Here is a 20162-nt window from a genome sequence, read left to right as displayed (position 1 = left end):
ATAAAATTCATGCATTTTATTGAAGGCTCATATATTTCATTGGACTAATTTCTTCTTTTATCTTTTAGTATAGATTTAGAAGTATTAAACAAATTACAATCACATTCCTAAAGGTTTAATTTTATTTTTACTGAATGAAATGGAAATGGTGAAACAATTAAATCATGTGGTGTATGTACCTCCACAAATCTATGGCATGTATTTATTAATGTGTGTGTTCACCTATAGTTCTTTACAATTATAGGAATGTATGTTTTGCACATCAGGGATTGATTTTATACTCGCATCTGAACTTCTAACAAATTGTTTATAAATTTATTTAATGCATCTTATAAATAGATAACTTGTGTAATATGGACTAAAGATGCTCGACCATGTTTAATTTCAATTCCAGGAAAGGATACAAATCTTGAAACCATGCCATAGTAACTCTACCAGAAAAGATGATGAGTTGACTATATTTTCTATAAGAAGTTTTCCTTTTTATTTTGTAGCATTCTGATTCCAATTCCAATGTAAAGAAAAGAGTTAACTCCTTGGCACCTCAGAAGGAGTCAGCAGCCAACTTAGAACCAGATACTAACAGCAACGTGCCATCAATTTTGTGTTCCCCTCCTGGTGTGTCTCCATCTTCTCAACCACAACCTGACACTGGCACAAGCAAGATAGACCAGTATGCCAGGATCCTTTTCCCGTTATCATTTGGAGCATTTAATCTGGTGTATTGGATAGTGTACCTTTCAAAAGACACTATGGAAATGGGAAGTAATATATAACTTTCTATGCCATATGTACATGTATGTGAAGCCAAACTGCATTGTATTATGTATACGCAAAAATAATGGATATTGCAGTTTGTTACAAGATAGCCACACAGTGAAAGGTGCAAATAACAATATAATTTCTTGGAGGCAAAATATGTTATTATATTGAAACACTCTTCTACATATATTTTATTCTTTATGATACATAAACATTGAAAATACCCACTGAAGATAGAAAATAATGAACCAGAGTGGGAACAATTGAATTTGACAGTGTAAGCTGTACAATTTCTCATTTGAAGGACTTAACTCGATGGATTAAGTCTGCATTACACATCCTCCATTCCTGTCCCTATGGAACATCATATGAGGGTACCATGTGATTCAATCTATACTCATTGCAAGTTTTGGTTTGACTCTTGTATACCGGGAAATACTGTGGGTTATATGTATTGGAACCTTGTAACATATTTTCAGCTTTTTTTTTTTAGCTTCGGTACTGAAAGATTTTGGGGATTTATTTTGTGTGCTCACTATGGTTTAAGTAAAATACTGCAATATATTATAACATTTTATTTTTATTGAAGGCATTATTTGTTCACACTTTTAATTTGGTGAAAAAGTTGTGTAAAATAATATATTTTTTTAGAAAACAGAAATCCAAATTTTACATTGCAGTAGTGGCACTTCAACCACCCAATCTTGAAGCAGGAAAAACAACTTAATTGAAAAGAAATCTCCACCATTGGGGCTTCTTTATGAAAATCAAACAGTCACAGATGAAACATGTTAAACTTTTAGATATGTACCTGATATTTTAAACAGCATAACTGCTTAAATAATGAATGGTGACAACATCATTGGGATGACTTGAAGGACTCAATGAACCTGACAGATTTTCAGATTTTTTTGCCAGCAACCTACTGGATTTATTACCAGATTTTCTTCTTCATTTTTCTCTACCCTGTAGTAGAACTTCCACTGAATGGCATCATTCTTTTCTCGCCTCACAGCTGTAGTACTATGTGTTGACTGGGATAATCAGACACCCTAACAAAATTGAATTCAACCAGTAAAAGTTGAGTAAGGTACACTGTTATAGTAGGCTAATGCCTTCAGATTTTGCTTGAATATCTTCAGGAATTTATTTTCTTGCAAGTTTACCTGTGATTACTCATATCCCTCAGGAAATTAAACAAGTTGGGAACATGTTACACAGATTGTTACTTACTAGAGATGAGGTCAGCTAGAATTCACTTTCTTTCCACATTACTTACTTTTTAAAAATGAAAGTGGGGGGAAATATTTTTCTTGGTTTTTGAGCACAAAATGTATAATAATGAATCAGCAGCCCATTTTACACTGCACCTGATTCTCTTTTCTTTGATAGAAAATAAGGCTGAGTAAAACAGTTTGTGAATTCAGTATTGGACATTTTGCACTTTTGTGGAAGAACAATTTCATCCTCATTGATATATTTAAAAAAAACAGTTTAAGGTCATTCTCAATGAAGCTGAAATTTAATGGGAGGAGGGATGAGTCCCGATAAACAAACTTTACTAATTGCACCATATTCTGTCTGCTCTGGGCCATTAAAAATGAATAAGTGTCTGCCACGGAGCCATTGAAATATGAGATTATGGCAGTTACTGTCAGTATTGGAAAATTGCATAAAATATATGGACCTGTCTCAGTGCAATGAAAAATCCAACCCAGTGAAATGGAGCTGAATTACATTCACAGCTTAAATGATAAAAAACATGGTGACACCCTAGGAATCTGTTATCAATTCATCAACTGTTGGAAATGATCTTTCATTATTCACTCTCTGAAAAATTTTCATAATCTTGAAACTCTCTAATAGATCTCCCCTTAACCTTTCTCAGTTGCAGTGCAAAAAGTCTCAATTTTTTAGCCTCTCATAACTATAACCTTACATTTCTGTATAATTCTAGTGAATCTCTACCGTGTCCTTTCTATAGATCCAGCATACATCTTATAATGGGGCTTCCTGCACCATATTCCAAATGTGGACTGACCAATGTCTTGTACAAATTTAACATCACACATGTGCTCTTAATGCTTATATGTGCAATGAATATTATTTATTAAATGATTTTGCCATGAACAGGAAATGCAGACAACATCTTCTGAAGGAGTTAATGAGTTGTCAGTGCACACTAACAATTAAAATGACAAGATTCTTGAAGAATCTTCGGTCGAAGATTAAACTAATAATATTTTGCTTCTTTCAGAATGTTGGCTTCATTAGCACCTTCTGGCCAAAATTCCTGTTGATTGCTTTCTGAGGGGATGACCATTTGTGTCCGTACTGTTTAGTTCATGCGAAATTGCTCTATTGGGAAAAGTTTCATACAGACTAGTTTTCTCTGCACATAAGTAAGGACATATGTTCATTCAACAAAATCAAAATACAACTCGTTACTTTCAAATCCTTTTCAATACATCAAAATGATGACTTCAGGATAAATGAGATTTTCCCTACAATATGTTATAGCAGCAAAATCCCATTTATTTGGCAGTTGCACTAATAGAAATATTGAATTTCATGGATTGATATAAAGTAGAAGCAAATCAGGTAATTACCCCAAACCAATAAAACCAATATGATGTAACAACCAACTACTTTAGTCTTTCCGCAATATGTAATGCCTGTCTCTGACAGAAATGGTGGACTCTACAGGGAATATTATTCTGTTATTAAATTGGGACCTAACATGGACCAACTACATATTTGTGTAAACAATTGAATGCTGTTCTTTTCTACATGTAAAGTTGTTTTATTGATTTCCTGTCATGGAGAATATTTCTAATATTTATTTTATTTTATTCAATTAGCTAAATGCTTAGAAGTGATATAAAACAAATGTTTGAGGCTGTATTGGGATACTAATTAGCACTGGAAAATGTTTCAAACATACTACTTTGATAATATTACTTTTTTTTAATAAAAGGTTTATTTTAAATTTTGATTTTAATACTATCTCAATTACCCAAAGACCTGAGCTTTGAACTTGGATTTTAATTCTGAAGGGAAATATGTCCTTAAGAAAAGGGAATTGACAGAAAGGTAGGAGAGCTTAGTAGAGAACTAGGCCAGGACATAATGTAATACAGGAGGTATTAGAAATTGAGACAGAAAATATATTGATGTTGTTTACCAATGAGAGAGTTGCTTTGTTTGAGTTATCATATTTGGGAAAGTAACTCTTCCCAGGCTATTTGACAATGGGACTTTTAATATAATTAACTGAGAGTGAAAGAATTGGCAAGTTGATATCAACAATCCCTCTGTAGCACTACCAAATCACATAACGTTTTTACCTTGTATATTATAATATTTGAATGTGTCCAATCTTTCTATGCATTTAACACTTACTCAAAATTACATCCAGCATTGCTGGTATGTTTTGCATGCATTGTCCATTCTTTTCCAGACTACCTTCCTTTTATGATCGGGAATTTTGTTTTGCATAGGTAAGGTGCTATATATTTTGCTTAAAATATTTTCCAGGTTAAACTTTTTTTTCTCTTTGGCATGTATATAGTGGTCCCTGAGCAATCTTTTTTTTATAAAAGTGTTTATTTTTGGGTCTTCCTAACCTGAAAATGCACTTGTAAACAATAACATAAACAAAGAATCTTAACATTTCAACACATGGTACACATTAGATGAAAACTAGTGATTTGTTTAGACTTGGTCTATTTAATTCCCAATGCTCATCTCCTGCGGTGTACATTACAAGGCAGGCAAAAGCTGACAATTCATTCCTGTTTTGTTACTATGTGCCTTAACTCCCATTGATGTATATCACGCTAGATAAAAACTGCTATATATTTTAATATGAATTCCTATGGATGTGATCTGCTAACTAGAGAAGTTATAGTATATAGTCAGAAGCTTTTTCCCAGGGTGGAAGAGTCAATTACTAGAGGACATAGATTTAAGGTGAGAGAGAAAACTATAGAGGAGATGTGCGGGGCAAGTTTTTTACGCAGAGGGTAGTGAGTGTATGGAATTCGCTGCCAGAGGAGGTGATGGAAGCAGGTACGATAGTGGTGTTTAAGAGGCAGCTTGACAAATACATGAATAGGATGGGAATAGAGGGATACGGACCCCAGAAGTGCAAAATGTTTTAGTTGACAGGCAATATGATTGGCACAGGCTTGGAGGGCTGAGGGACCAGTTCCTGTGCTGTACTTTTCTTTGTTCTTTGTTTTTTTTGTTTGTTATACAGCAAGCAGGACAGGGGATTCAATACTTAAGAGCAGCACAAGGTAGCTAGGTGATGGAGGAACTCATTTGTTTAATATTTTAAATGAGTACAGTAGCCATATAAATCAATCTTTCTCCCACACATATTGAATGCAGCAGCAAGTACTGTAGCTACTTTACAAAACAAAATTATTCATTCCATGGTTTGAGTTTCTATTATAAATGAATAGTATAATGGCCCAAAAATTGAAATAATGGTGAGGCTGATAGTGCTTGCTGTTATTTAAGTGCAAATGCTGCAGCAAATCCATGTGAGAACAGATGTGTGATTAAATGAGAAGTTTGGGTGGTGGCTGCTGGAGATTTGCTGCTCCACAGTTAGCTTTGTGTAAGAGACATTGCTCTGTCCATCTCCCTATGTCTGCAATGTAGATAAACCCACCACATACAATTAAGTTACATCATTTCAAGTCTAATTCCCCTTTTAACAATGTGTTAAGTTTCAATTATTGCTAGTCAAATGCTCTGAGACTGAAAATGAACTATGGCAATTGTAGAGTCTCAATCCTTCAGGTTTTGATTGCTGTTGGAGATTTTCTTGAAAAAAATATTTGTTTTTATTTGTCTTTGCCTCTTATTAAAAAAATAATTTAGCCAAAGAGGTTTGTGCTGGTGTTTTTGCTTCACATGAGTCTCCTCCTATCCCATCTACTTCATCTCAGCCTTTTATACATTGTCCTATTCCCATTTCTCTCATGTACTTACTGATTTCCTTTAGAAAACATCTAAGCTGTTTGCTTCAACTACTTTTTCTGGTAGCAAGTATCCCATTTTAACTACTCTTTGAGTAAAGAAACTTCTAATTTCTATCGCTTTGATTAGTAACTATCATTTTTTTTTCTGTTTCTGACTTGACATTGAATTCACAATTCTTACTTACAATTTCTTGCACTGTTCAATCCACAATCCTTCAATTTCATTGGTAAATGAGATGAGCAGATCTCACCCAAATCCCAGATGCCCTCTAGAGAGTATTATGCCATTTCCATCTTGCATGTTCCTGGTACTTAATTAACCCTGCTGCCTGTCCAAAATGGATGTAAAGAAACAGGTGGTTGGCTGTTGGCATGTGAGGATGAACTGCCCATGGGACATTTGCTGATAATAAGTCTCGAGGGCTGTGAGTCAGCAGAAAATGTAAATTTTGAGTAAATCTTAGTTGTGCCATTCCTGCTTATCTAAAATGATCTCTCACCATCAGAACTAACATGTTAGTTAAAACTAATTAGGAATGACTTTTTTGCCATTCCTGTTTTATTTAAGCAATGAGAGCTAATGTCATTACCTAGGGAACAACATGGAGGAACTATTAATTCTGCTGATATGTGGGAGCTGAATCACCCTGCACATATCTGAAGTACTCTGTGTTAAGGATACCATCAACTGATGTTAGTTCTGCTCTGTTCCTCTGTTAGAAATAGTAAATCCCTCAATATCCTAGTGGCGCCATTAGAGCTTATGAATTGAACAGAATTTAAAATTGAGCAGAATGAGAAACTAAAGCCATGTTCCAATTATTCCCAATTTGTATAATCAATTTTTTGTGGAGCTAATTTCTTTCCACACAATTGCTAGAGTTCTGTAATGTTAGAAAGTCACATTATTTACACAGAAATCTACAAATATTTATGTGAAATACATCAGTGCAAATCATCGAGTCTCCCTGTTATTGTGAACATTCTGTGAAAATCATGTACCCCTAATAATTCTCTGACACTGTTTGATTTTTTTTGGAAGGAAGATCCTAATAGTGGGACTTCTTTATAAAATAACCTAAATCAATATGTAACGTATAAAAAAGAGTTCTTCATTTGTATAATTGCACAATTATTATGTAATGGGAAACTGTTCAAAGTATTTGGATGCTCATTTTCCAGTGTTCTGTTAATATAAAGCTCTACAATTTATTTTCATCCATTGTGGAAACGTGCAATAACTTCCGCATTGAAATTTTCTGTAATTTGATTCTGTTTACCTTCAAAACATTTAATTTTTAGAAATTGCAGGTAAATGCTGTGGTAAATTTAAAGTCGTTGAGAATATTGCGTCTTTGTATGTTTGGTATGTTCCTTTGACTTAAAATAAAATCTAATTCCATTTGTTTTATTGAGGATGCTTTTATGTTTGAGCATTTGTTGTGTCCATTTTACTCACTCTTTATTATTTTCTTCCATTTGTTGGTAATAAAAATAGCATTGGAACAAATATTCTGCTTTTCATTGAGGAAGGGTCTGATTGCACTGAATAGCTGGGTGGGTGGAGTGGGGTTGATTACCATGACTGTGTGGCATGGGAGGAAAGAGGCTGGTTACAGTGAGTGGGAGATAGGGATTGATTAAAATGTGTGCTTGGGAGGGTTGAAGAGGGGACGATTACAGTGAGTGCGTGTGCGTGGGCAGGAGGGGTGGTGAGTGTGTGGCGGGGAGAGAGGCTGATTACAGTGAGTGTAGTTGGGGGAGAGGACCTGATTACTGTGTGTTTGTGTGTGTTGGGAGGAGAGGGGCTGATTACTGTGCTTGTGATGGGGTGGGAGAGGGTCTGATTACAGTGTGTGGACAAGAGAGGTGTGGATTTCAATGTGTGTTTCGGTTGGAATGGGGCTGAGTACAGTTTGTAGGGGAAGAGTCGGGCTGATCACAGTATGTCTGGGGGTGGTGATGATGGGAGAGGGGCTGAACTAGTAATCCAGAGACCCTGGATAATGATCTTGGGACCTGGGTTCGAATCCCACCATGGCAGATGGTGGAATTTGAATTTGAAGTCAATAAAGATCTGGAATTAAAAGTCCAATGATGACCATGAAACCATTGTCGATTGTTGCAAAAACCCATCTGGTTCATTAATGTCCTTTAGGGAAGGAAATCTGTCGTTCTTACCTGGTCTGGCCTACACGTGACTCCCGACGAACGGCAACATGGTTGACTCTTAAATGACCTCTAAAATGGCCTAGAAAGCCAATCGGTTGTAGAAAACTGCTACAAAGTCACAAAAAATGAATGAAACCAGGCAGACCTATGCATCAGAAATGATAATGGCAATCTCAGCCCTGTCTACCCTGCAAAGTCCTCCTTACTAACGTCTGGGGGCTAGTGCCAAACTGGAAGATCTGTGTCACAGACTAGTCAAGCAACAGCCTGACATATTCATCCTCAGGAATCATAGCTTACAAAATTTTCTCCCCATAGGGGGGCGGGGTGGGGGTTGGGCAGGAATGGGTAGGCGCACAGCTGATTGCTGCCCATGATTGCCTGCACGCCACCATTTTACGTGGGCGCACCAATTAAGGCCCGCCCAGCATGGCGTGCACCCAGAAGGGCTGAGCGCTCCCTGTGCGGGCGGGAGGAGTAGGCTGATTCAGGGCCTGCGCTCTTTCATGCACATGCTTGGAGCACGGAGCTGCCTCAGGGAGATTAGTTTGATTTTTAAAAAATTAAATAAAAGAAAAAAATATTGAAGACGTCCCCTCATGTGACAGTGTCACATGAGCTGGGGCATGTCTATGAATTTTATTAAAAATTGTTATTAAAGTTTAAAAACCTTCACGAAAACTCATCCCGCCCATTGATAAGGTTCCATGATAAATGCAAAGGCCACCTGGGCTCCTCACCTGCCCGCCAACCTTAAGGTTGGACAGGCAATTCAATCATTTTAATTGGAATTTAAATGGACTTAACAGACCTTTAACAGTTTGGTGGGCGCACAGCTGACTCCAGTTCATGCCTGCCAAACTGAAGATCTGACATACACCCAGCATCACCGCGCATCATTTTATGCTTTGGTGAGTGGGGCCTGCCCCCGCTCACCAACCCAAAGATTCTGGCCATAATGTCCCAGACACTACCATCACCAGCCCTGGGTATGTCCTGAAACATCAGCAGGACAGACCCAACAAAGGTGGCGGCATCATGGTATACAGTCAGGAGGGATTGTCTTGGGAGCCCTCAACATCAACTCTGGACTCCATGAAGACTCATGGCATCAGGTCAAACATGAACAAGGAGACCTCTTGCTGATTACCACGTACCGCCCTCCCTCAGCTGAAGATTCAGTACTCCTCCATGTTAAACACCACTTGGAGGAAGCACTGAGGGTGGCAAGGGTGCAGAATGTACTCTGGGTGGGGGTCTTCAATGTCCATAACCAAGAGTGGCTCGGTAGCACCACTACTGACTGAGTCCTAAATAACATAACTGCTAGACTGGGTGTGCAGCAGGTGGTGAGGGAATCAACAAGAGGGAAAAACACACTTGACCTCATCCTTACCAACCTGCCTGTCGCAGATGCATCTGCCTATGACAGTATTGGTAGGAGTGACCATCACAAAGTCCCACCTTCACATAGAGGATACCCGCCATCATGTTGTGTGGCACTACCACCATGCTAAATGGGGTAGATTTCGAACAGATCTAGCAACTCAAGACTGGGCACCAATGAGGCACTGTGGGCATAATTGTACTCAAACACAATCTGTAACCTCAAGGCCCGGCATATTCCCCACTCTACCATTACCATCAAGCCAGGGGATCAACCCTGGTTCGATGAAGAGTGCAGGAGGGCATGCTAGGAGCAGCACCAGGCATATCTAAAAATGAGGTGTCAACCTAATGAAGCTATAATACAGGACTAGTTGCCTGCCAAACAGTACGTGTAGCAAGTGATAGACAGAGCTAAGTGATCACACAGCCAATGGATCAGATCTAAACTCTGCAGTCCTGTGACATCTAGTTGTGGAGGTTCCACAAATACCCCCATTCTCAATGATGTGGGAGCCCAGCACATCAGTGCAAAAGATAAGGCTGAGGCATTTGCTACAACCTTCAGCATGAAATGCCAAGTGGATGACCCATCTCGGCCTCCTCCAGAGGTCCCTAGCATCACAGATGCCAGTCTTCAGCTAATTCGGTTCACTCCACGTGATATCAAGAAACAGCAGAAGGCACTGGATGTTGCAAAGGTGATGGACTCTGACAATATTTCGGCAATAGCACTGAAGACCTGTGCTCCAGAACTTGCCAAGCTGTTCCAGTTCAGCTACAACACTGGCATCTACCCGGCTGTGTGGAAAATTGCCCAGGTATGTCCTGGAAAAGCAGGACAAAGCCAACCCAGCCAATTACCGCACCATCAATCTACTCTCCATCATCAGTAAAGTAATGGAAGGGGTCATCAACAGTGCTATCAAGTGGCACTTGCTTAGCAATAATCTACTCGCTGACGCCCAGTTTGGGATTCACCAGGGCCACTCAGCTCTTGACCTCATTACAGTCTTGGTTTAATCATAGACAAAACAGCTTAACTCCCTAGGTGAGGTGAGAATGATGGCCCTTGACATCAAGGCCTCATTTGACTGAGTGTGGCATCAAGGAGACCTAGCAAAACTGGAATCAATGGGAATCAAGGGGAAAACTCTCCGCTGGTTAGCATCATACCTAGCACAAAGACAGATGGTTGTGGTTGTTGGAGGTCAGTCATTTCAGCTCCAGGATATCACTGCAGGAGTTCCTCAGGGCTGTGTCCTTGGCCCAACAATCTTCAGCTACTTCATCAATGACCTTCCTTCCATCATAAGGTTCAACACCATGTTCAACACCATTTGCGACTCGTCAGATACTGAAGCAGTCCATGTCCAAATGCAGCAAGTCCTGGATAATATCCAGACTTGGGCTGACAAGTGGCAAGTAATATTCATGCCACGCAAGTGTCAGGCAATGACCATCTCCAACAAGATAGAATCCAACTATTGCCCCTTGATGTTCAATGGCATTACCATCACTGAATCTCCCATCATCAACATTCTGGGGCTTACCATTGACCAGAAACTGAACTGGACTAGCCATATAAACACTGTGACGACGAGAGCAGGCCAGAGGCTGTTCACTGTCCGACAAGGCACAAGTGTGATGGGAGTGTGATGGAATACTCCCCATTCACCTGGTTGAGTGCAGCTCCCACAACACTCAAGAAGCTTGACACCATCCAGGAAAAAGCAGCTCACTTGATTGGCACCACATCCACAAACATTTGCTCCCTCCACCACTGACACACAGTAGCAGCAGTGTGTACCAATTAGTTCCTTTCTTTATTCAGTAGGTTCAGTAGCAAATGACATTCTCTTAAGGCAGGGTGTGCAGGAGTCCACTGTGGACTTTGACTCCATCCTTAAAGCCTTTAATACCTTTTTTAATCTGCCATGGAAACCAATTATCGAGCATTTGATTCAGAGCGTGAGGAGAGCCAATTCGGGGCGACTCCAATGCTTCACATGACTCCATGGATTGGGTAGGCCCATGGACAGTGAGCCCACCTACAAGAAAGCCCGCCAAACAAAGTGAAAGAGCAAGAAACTCCATGCCAGCAGCCATTTTGAGACGCTTGCGTTGTGGCGCGAAAACCCAGTGTAGATGCCAAGACTGCCCAGCAGGGGGCATGGAATTCTTCCAGTTTGGCAAAACTTGACATTTCAAGCATTTCTGCAAATCCTGTAATTTTAATCAAAGTCAAAGACCAAAAAGTATTTGTGAAACACATTCCTTCAAAGAAATGGAAAGTCAAGATTATCCGACATTATCAGTCAGTTACAGTCCAAGTTCAATGCTTCGATACTACTTCTAAAATTGAAACTGAAGCTGCTGTTAGCAGATGACCCCAGCTGGCTTCAATCAATGAAATCTTCATCCATAAGACATCAAGTTACAAGGCATAGACCGTCCAATCAAAGGCAGGATTATTGCTCCTCTTAGCTACAAGGTGTGACAGATTGTTGATTCTCTCTATGTTCTTCACAATCAATGTGCACCCTTATTGAGTGGCAACGTTGCCATACATCTGGAATCCGAGAAAAACCAGATGATGCTCATCATGTGAATGACTCACTGTCTTTCACACAACAATCTTCAACCTTTATTTAGAAGCAGTGGAAATCCTGCTTTCAGAATCTGGGGAAGTTTCTACACTCTGCAGAAAGTTCCTTTCTTTCTCAGAGACACTATCCACTAGACCCTGACTAGAGTTGGAAGTTAAGAATCTCTCAGTTCTTCACGAAGTAAGACCGGAGGTAGCGGATACAGAAAGCACTGCAGCAGACCGTCACCATCCTCATGAAGACCTGCTCGACCTGAATTGACTCTTCCTAGAGAATGACGAGGAAGAATCCCTTGCAGATCTCTTGGAGGTTGAGGTCTTAGAGGATGATTCACCTTTCCCATTGTTGGATGCATCTTATGACATCTCTGTAATCTTTTTAGAAAAATCAGCTGTGTTTTTAGTGGCTGAGCAGGCTTCAGATCTTAGTTCCACTGAATCTACCAATGTATTGCCTACCTTATCTCCTGTTGTTCATGAAGTCTTTCACAGAGAATGCTTTGCCTGAGTCCAGATTAGAGTCCATAGAGGATCACACTGCTCAAAGGCTGGTACCTCCTTAGGGTGAAAGTTCATTGGCACCCATGCTTCAACCCCAGCTGAAAGTCTTCTACCCTTCACAGCTGGAAGTCAGCATAGAAACTATAGCAGAATCGTTAGCACTTCTGAAGCTGCAGAATCCTGCACAGAAATCTTGTCCCCAAGTTGATTTGTCCACAGGAAATTCCTCTCATTACAGATAATGAGTCTCCATATTTTCAGCAATTCTTCCCATTGCCCATTGTGGAGCAACCTCATATAGAGAGAAGTATGGCTCTTTTACCACTGCCTACAGCAAATAGACAGTCCTCCCAAAATATAATCGGAAATCACTTCTTCTTCTTTTCCTGACATTCTTCCAGGAAGTTGGTTGTTTTTTTCCTTTGTCGCCTAAACTCATTGAAACCTCAGATCTTCAATGCCTTTTCAGTCCTTGATACAACATTGGAGGATACAACTGTGACAATCTTCCCTGGAATTGAAGATTGTTCCTCTTCTGAAGCTTCTTCCCAGAGCCCTTTGAGGTAACAACAAGTTCCTCAAAGTGTCCTGAGTTCTTCTCTTTTCTTGTCCCAGAGGGCCCAAAGGTTGATTATCTTCAGTTTTCTCTTTTGGATTAGATTTTCATTGAAAATTCTTTGTTATCCTTGCAGTTCTGTCATCCTTCAGCCTACACTGTGCATCCCAACAATGCTGACAGCAATGCTGCTAAAATGTTTTCCTATTCTGCAGGTGTTGTTGTCCTACTAGATGCAGAAGAAAGCTTTCATGTCTCCAAGATATATTCTCTACTGAGGGAGATAGAATCCCCCAGGACTGTGACTTGGGGAGGCAAAGAATAGGAGTTGGAGTTGGTTAGAATCTGTAGTTGTGAAAAAAGGAGTTACAGAAATGTAATATAAATAGTTAAAGAGATAGTTTCATATTTGTTGTTGTTAAAAAGTAGGATAGTACACTTGGGAGTAGGTGTACTATAAAGGTTAACAGATGGGATATGTTAATGTATGATGCAGATGATGGTGCATCACTGATATTAGTCAATCCTGTATTAGACCCTTGAGAGAGACGTTGGAACACCATGCATTGGAGCAACATATGTACTCCATAACCTGTATATATGTAATACTAATAAAAAAAAAATATTAAGCAGATACCGGAGTATGTCTACAGTATGTCTAATAACCAAGTCCCACATCTAGAGTCCAAGATAGAAGAATACACCTCAGAACCTACCTCTGCCTTAAAAGTATTCAATGACCCTGCCTCCACCATTCTCTGGGAAAACGAGTTCCAAAGTCGCACAACCCTCAGAAAAAAAAAATCCTCATCTCAATCTTAAATGGGAGACCCCTTATTTTTAAACTGCCTACCAGTGCTAGTCTCTCCCACAAAAGGAAACATCCTTTCAGCATTCACCCTGTCAAGTCCCCTCAGGAACTTATATGCTTAACTGCTTCTCATGCATTTGTATCTTTTCTTAAATAAGGAGAGCAAAACTATACACAATATTCTTGATGTACAATTGTTGCAAAACATCTCTACTTTTACATTTCATTCCTCTTGCAATAACAACAGTGCATTTGCCTTCCCAATCACTTGCTGCACCACCATACTAACTTTTTGTAGTTCATGTACCAGGGCACCCAGATCCCTCTGTACCACAGAGTTCAGCAATCTCTCTCTATTTAAATAATATGCTGCTTTTCTAGTCTTCTTGCCAAAGTGGACAAGTTCAAATTTTCCCACATTATACACCATCTGTCAAATTTTTGCCCACTCACTTAACCTACTTATATCTCTTTGAAGACTCCTTATGTCCTCTTCACAACTGTCATAACCCATTTATGCAATTTGTATGTTTCAAAATGCAGTCTTTGAATTCAGTAGTAATAAGACCACCGAATCGCGAGGTTTTTTTTATAAAACTAAATTAAGCATTTATTAATACAAGATAAATTGTAAGCACATACATAGGCCTACAAAATTATTACCAAATAACTACAAAAATCCCCTAATTAATCTGACTCTCAGTTATACCCCCATTAAGGCAACAGTAAAACACATAGATTTAAAGAGACACCTGGCAGAGCACACCCTGGACAATTGCATTCAAAATGAGTTTCTTTCAGCCCTGGATCCTTGCAGACAGACTAGTGGTTTACAGGCTGGAGGCTTCTCACACTTGATGTTTCTTAAAATGCCTCTGCCTTACACACAATCTCCTTTCTCCTTTATACATATCTTTCTCCTCGAATGAAAATTTTCCATTGTATTGCTAGGTTTTTAATTATATCTCTTCTAACAATAACATTCTTTGATTCCACCAATTTTACTAGTAAGCTGAAAAAAGTAAACACATTGCTTATTGTTTTTTAGCTAGGTGCAAGATTTCACCCATTCTTTTGAATGCTTTATTTAAAAATGCAAGTTGCCCCCTTGACACCTACATTTCTAAACTTCTCCATGTTTGCCTAATTACCATTGCAAACCTATTTCTTTCTATACATCAAAGCCTCTAGACCAACTGGTTTTTATCCAATTAAGACACACACTGACACACACTTAGACACAGGCCTCACTAGAACTCTATTTTTTAAAAATAATTTCCAATAACATTATGGATATTAATCTCTTCATGACAGTTTCATCAGCAAATTTAGCAATCATATATTTGGTCCCTTCATTCATCCAAATTGTAGTTGAGGTCTCTGCACTGATCTTTGCACCCAGCTAAAAGACGTCAAGCAATGTGTTTATTTTTTTCAGCTTACCAATAAAATCGGTGGACTGAAAGGATGTTATTGTTAGAAGAGGTAAAATTAAAAACCTAGTGATACAATGGAAAATTTACATTCAAAGCGAAAGATATGTATAAAGGAGAAAGAAGATTGTGTGTAAGGCAGAGGCATTTTAAGATGCACCAAGTGTGAGAAGCCTCTGGCCTGTAAACCATTAGTCTGGCTGCAAGGATCCAGGGCTGAAAGAAACTAATTTTGAATGCGACTGTCCAGAGTGTGCTCTGCCAAGTGTCTCTTTAAATCTATGAGTTTAACTGTTGCCTTATTGGGGGTATAACTGAGAGTCAGGTTAATTAGGGGAATTTTGTAGTTATTATAGTAGTATCAAATTTCTCCAACCCAAAAATGACCCGTTTATGTCTACTCTCTGTTTTCAGTTAGCTAACCAATCCTCTATCCATGCTAATATGTTACCCCACTACACCATGTGCTCTTATTTTGCATAGTATGCTTTGAAGAGGCACCCACCTTGCCAAATGCCTTCTGGGAATCTAAGTACAGGATATCCACACGTTCCCCCTTATCCATGTTACTTGTTACTTGCTCAAAGAACCCGCCGATCACAGCCAATGTGGCTGCCTCTGAATTCTTTCTAGGGCAAAGGGTCCAACTCCAATTAGCAGCCACCCTGGAATAAAAAATCTTACTGTCCAGGGCACTTTTTGCCAAATCCGGTTTGTGGAGTCAGGAATTTTCCCAATTCAGCGCTCTCAGGAAAATTCAGGCCTAAGTGTGGTCTAACCAAAGTTTGATACAGGTTTAGCATAACTGCCCTAATTTTCAATTCTATACTATTATAAATAAACCCTAGTGCTTGGTTTTCTTTTATTATGACCTTGCTAATTTATGGCACAACAACATATAGGGCCGAATTTTGCGCTTGACGGGCGGGTGGGCCCGACCTACTCGGCGGTAGGCAGGCAGCCGATCGCCGCCACCGAAATGGGCCGCGCCGCTATTTTGTATGGGTGGGCCAATTAACGCCTGCCCAGTGGGTTTGCGACTCCCGTGTACAATGGGAAAAGTAAATATGCGGCGGGTGTGTTCAGACCACTGGTTCCAATGGGGAATTGGCAGTCTGAATAAAGAATGGCCACACAGCCTCCTTAAGGCTGTTCACCATGGCCAGTCATAGGGCAGCACAAGATTTGAGGGCAGAGGAGGAGGAAGGGGGCAGGCTGCAGGATAGGCCAGTGGGGGGGCCACTGTGCCCCTCGGTTCTCAGATGCCTGCCTTGCTGTCCTCCTCGAAGAGGTGTCCAACCACCTTGTCTTGTCTTGTTTCCAGACGATAGTAGGAGGAGGGCACCCCACATCACCAGGCAGGTGTGGCAGGAGGTGGCGGAGGCTGTAAGCTCCCATGAAGCTGTGCGGCGCACAGGAACACAGTACCGCAAACACTTCAATGATTTGTTGCACTCTGCAAGGGTGAGTACCATGTCGGCCTTGGCCATTTGACCCAGCATGTAGCCTTAGACTTTGAGACCCCACCCCCACCCACGTTTTAGTGTTGTTACTGCATTTGAAATTTGGCGCACACTGGGTAGGCAAACAGATAGTGACCATGCTTACATCAGCCATAGTGGTTGAGGAGAAGATGGGTTCTCCCCGCAGCATATGTTGGTGTTTGTCGCATTTGAGTTGTCTGGGGGCAACCTGCAGGAGAGGCAGCTAGACACATACTCAGAACTCCAACACATGTCTTATTGATGGTGATGAGATGGTGGAAGGGGAGGCTCAAGGTGTCGTGGCCAAGAGCCATCTGCTGGCTTCGACGCCACACCTAGTTGCCCCTCCGTGCCATGGACGCTAAGACCCGGGTGTTATTCAAAGTGATGTACGCCAAATGTGTCCAAGGTGTCTGTTGGGGGAGGGGGTTGGGAGCAGCCGTACTATCTTCTGGGGACTGAACACCAGTAGCGTGGACAGGAGCCACTGGAGGCCTCAGATGGGCCACTGTGGTTGGTGTGCGGTGTGCGCGTGCAGAGTACATGAGTGATTAGCCCCAATAAATGCTCTTCTATGTTCCGCCGGCAAAAACTGAGAGCACCGTGCGGAAGCGGCATGCCATGTTGCAGTGCCTCACCACATATGAAGAGCAGGCCATGGAGCAGGGGAGGAGGCAGGTGGCCAGGTCGGCAGGTGTCGGCGAGGCTGGGGTGCAGCGGCCAGGTATTTGAGGTCCACAGTCTCATCCACTCTGTCTCCTCACCATCTAAAGCGCTGATGATTGCTGCAAACGTTAATGCAGCAACACTGCTCATTCACAGACTGAGACAATCAGACATCTGGGTCATACACAAAGGTCCCTCAGCCCCATGAGGATTGCACATCTCCAGCACTTTCCAAAGTCACCTTATCCCATTTGTGACCACTATCCCCATGACCTAACATGCCATGGCATCGCTGCTGCACATCCAAAGACTTATTGCATCTTCGGAGCTTTTGTACCTCCAGCACCCTTTCAGCCAGTGCATCCCACATTACTCTGTCCAAAAGGTCCTCAGCACCTCAGCTGTCAACCTCATGGCACTCAACTTAAATAAATGCCACCACGTTACTCATCCCTGTGCCAAGGGGAAATGTTGCCTTCTGTCCACCCTGTCTATGCCCCTCATAACGGTATGAAGGCCAATAATGTGACCTGTCAATCTCCTGTGCTCCACAGCAAATGTTGCAAGTGTTTGCAATGTTTCCTTATCACTGCAACTCTCCAGGCCAGCATGCATCCAGGTCAGGAACCTCTGCACTCTCCCCATTCCAATGCCATCCCTCCCATGAAGCACAGGTCACAACTGAACGCAGAAGTGTAGATGTGGCCTCGACAGCGTTTTCAGCACTTGTAACATGACCTCCCTTTTCCTACATTCTATTCCTCAGCTAATAAAGGCAAGTCTGACTTCAACTTTATTAAACGCCTTATGTATTTGTTCTGCCACCTTAACGGGTCTGCCCAGCAAGGTCCTGTAATCAGCATGACTTCCCACGGTCCTAACATTACTCATGTATTCCTGTACCTTGCTTGTCTTGCCCAAGTGCTTAACTGAACACTTATCCACATAACATTCTATGCGGCATTCCTTAGGCCATCTGACCAGCCTGTCTGTATGTGCGTGTAATGTTTGGGCCTCCTCTTGACTGCTTACCATCCCACCAATGTTCGTCTCCTTAGGTTCTTGAAGGGTGAGCGACTTTTGAGGCTGGGGGGGAAAGGGGTGAAACGTGTTGCTGACTGAACGCTAACTGATGCACTGTCCTTGTTAATTTCAGCATCACCACCGCATGGCTGCCAGGACCAAATCCAGAGACCCCCTCCACACCTAAGGGGTGTCACTTGCAATTTTCAATGAGCCAGGCACCAGCGCATCGACAAACACTTCGGTGGGGATTATGATTTCGGCTAGTGTCCCGGGGCACAGTAGAGAGGGCACTTCATAATCGCTGGAGGAGATGTCACGGACAGAGTGTCGATGGCGCCAGCAGCCAGAGGACAGCAGGGGACCAGGCACATGCTGAGTCAGGCAGTGATGATGTACCTCTGGAGATGTCCGCCATGCAGCAGCTGCAGGACAAGCGCTGGGTGCGTGGGAGCATCTAGCAGGGTTGCATGAGGGTGTGCTTCACTTGGTCTCCGTGGTGGAGGAATCCAAGCAAAGTGTCAGTGATGACATGAACCTCAGGACAGAGCTTCCTCCACTGAGAGATTGGCGACTCTCATGGAGAGGGGCTTCAATCGGATTGAGAATCATCTGATTGGGTTACACTCTGACCTGCAAACCTTCACAGTGCTAATGGCCACAGGTGGTCATTCGCAATGTGCGAGATGTTATGGGCACCAACTGTCGCCGCTCGGTGCCCATCCATCTGCGGTGAGCAGGGGGGTCCAATGTGACCTCACGTCGGTGCAGCAGCTGCCTGTCGTCGCTGCGAGCTCCTCTCAGGGCGCTCCGGATGAGGGCAGCAGCTCCTCCGCCCCTTTGCCAGTGACCGTTGCATCCGTTGAGGCTGCTACAACTGGGGAGGTGCCAGTTCTGGAACTGGCCACTCCCTCCCAGGCGGGGCCAGCCTCCACGGGCCAGAGAACAGCCGCCAAGGTCATCGATGCCAACAGGACAGCAGAGTCAGCAGGCTGTCTCAGATGCCACTCTGAGCGATGGGGCAGCACCTAGATGTAGCACCCATAAACAAAAGCATAAGGCACGTTAGGCATTACACGGGTTTGTCACTGGTGATTTTGTGTTGGCCCTAGATTAGGGAATAGATAATTATGTGCGTCTGAGCGACATTTGTGGTTTATTTTGGTGGGATTAAAGTCCACTTTTCTGACCATGGTTGAGGGTGTGTCCTTTGTGCTGCATTTGTATGTTTCACAGACATATCATGAGAGATTGAGTGGATATTGATGTTCCTGTACTAAGCCCTTAGTTGCAGCTGATGAAGTGGAAGATGTAGCACCTAAGTGCCACATGTGGAAGCGCCAGGCAATGCTGGTCCTGCTGATTGATGTGTAGGGAGCTAGCTGAAGGCTCGTTGGATTAAAGCATCTCAGGTATCCCTGCCTCCTTTGTGTAGCAGCGGGTCGGCGTGCTGCCCCTCATCATTGCCCTCTGCTTCCTCATCCTCTGAGCTGGATTCATCATGTGCAGCCTCATCCACTGTGTCAAGGTCTTCATCATCAACTGAATCCCCCCTTCCCAGCGCAAGATTTGCAGAGACCAGCTTGCTACCACTATCAGAGAGACGCGATCTGGGGGGTACTGGAGTGCACCCTCTGAGCAGTCTAGGCAATGGAAGCGCATCTTGAGAAGACCGATAGCTCTCTCCACCACAGACCTTGTGGTGCCCTGGCTCCTATTGTAGCGGACCTCAGCTTCTGTTCTTGGATGGCGGAGAGGCTTCATGA

The 20162-nt window shown here is 42.0% G+C and overlaps 1 protein-coding gene across 1 annotated transcript in view; it reads left to right on the top strand.

Moving 5' to 3' along the window:
- LOC121281422 (gamma-aminobutyric acid receptor subunit alpha-6-like) overlaps nt 1-20162 on the top strand; it is a 165684-nt gene that overhangs the window by 48386 nt on the left and 97136 nt on the right. The window contains exon 9 of the mRNA XM_041194366.1: nt 495-765. Coding sequence (XP_041050300.1) covers nt 495-765 — 271 coding nt within the window. The remainder of the gene's footprint in view (nt 1-494; nt 766-20162) is intronic.

Source organism: Carcharodon carcharias, chromosome 8 (assembly GCF_017639515.1).
Source record: "Carcharodon carcharias isolate sCarCar2 chromosome 8, sCarCar2.pri, whole genome shotgun sequence".
Taxonomy (NCBI): domain Eukaryota; kingdom Metazoa; phylum Chordata; class Chondrichthyes; order Lamniformes; family Lamnidae; genus Carcharodon; species Carcharodon carcharias.
The sequence above is the reverse complement of the archived record's forward strand: the minus strand, read 5'-3'. Positions and strand labels throughout refer to the sequence as shown.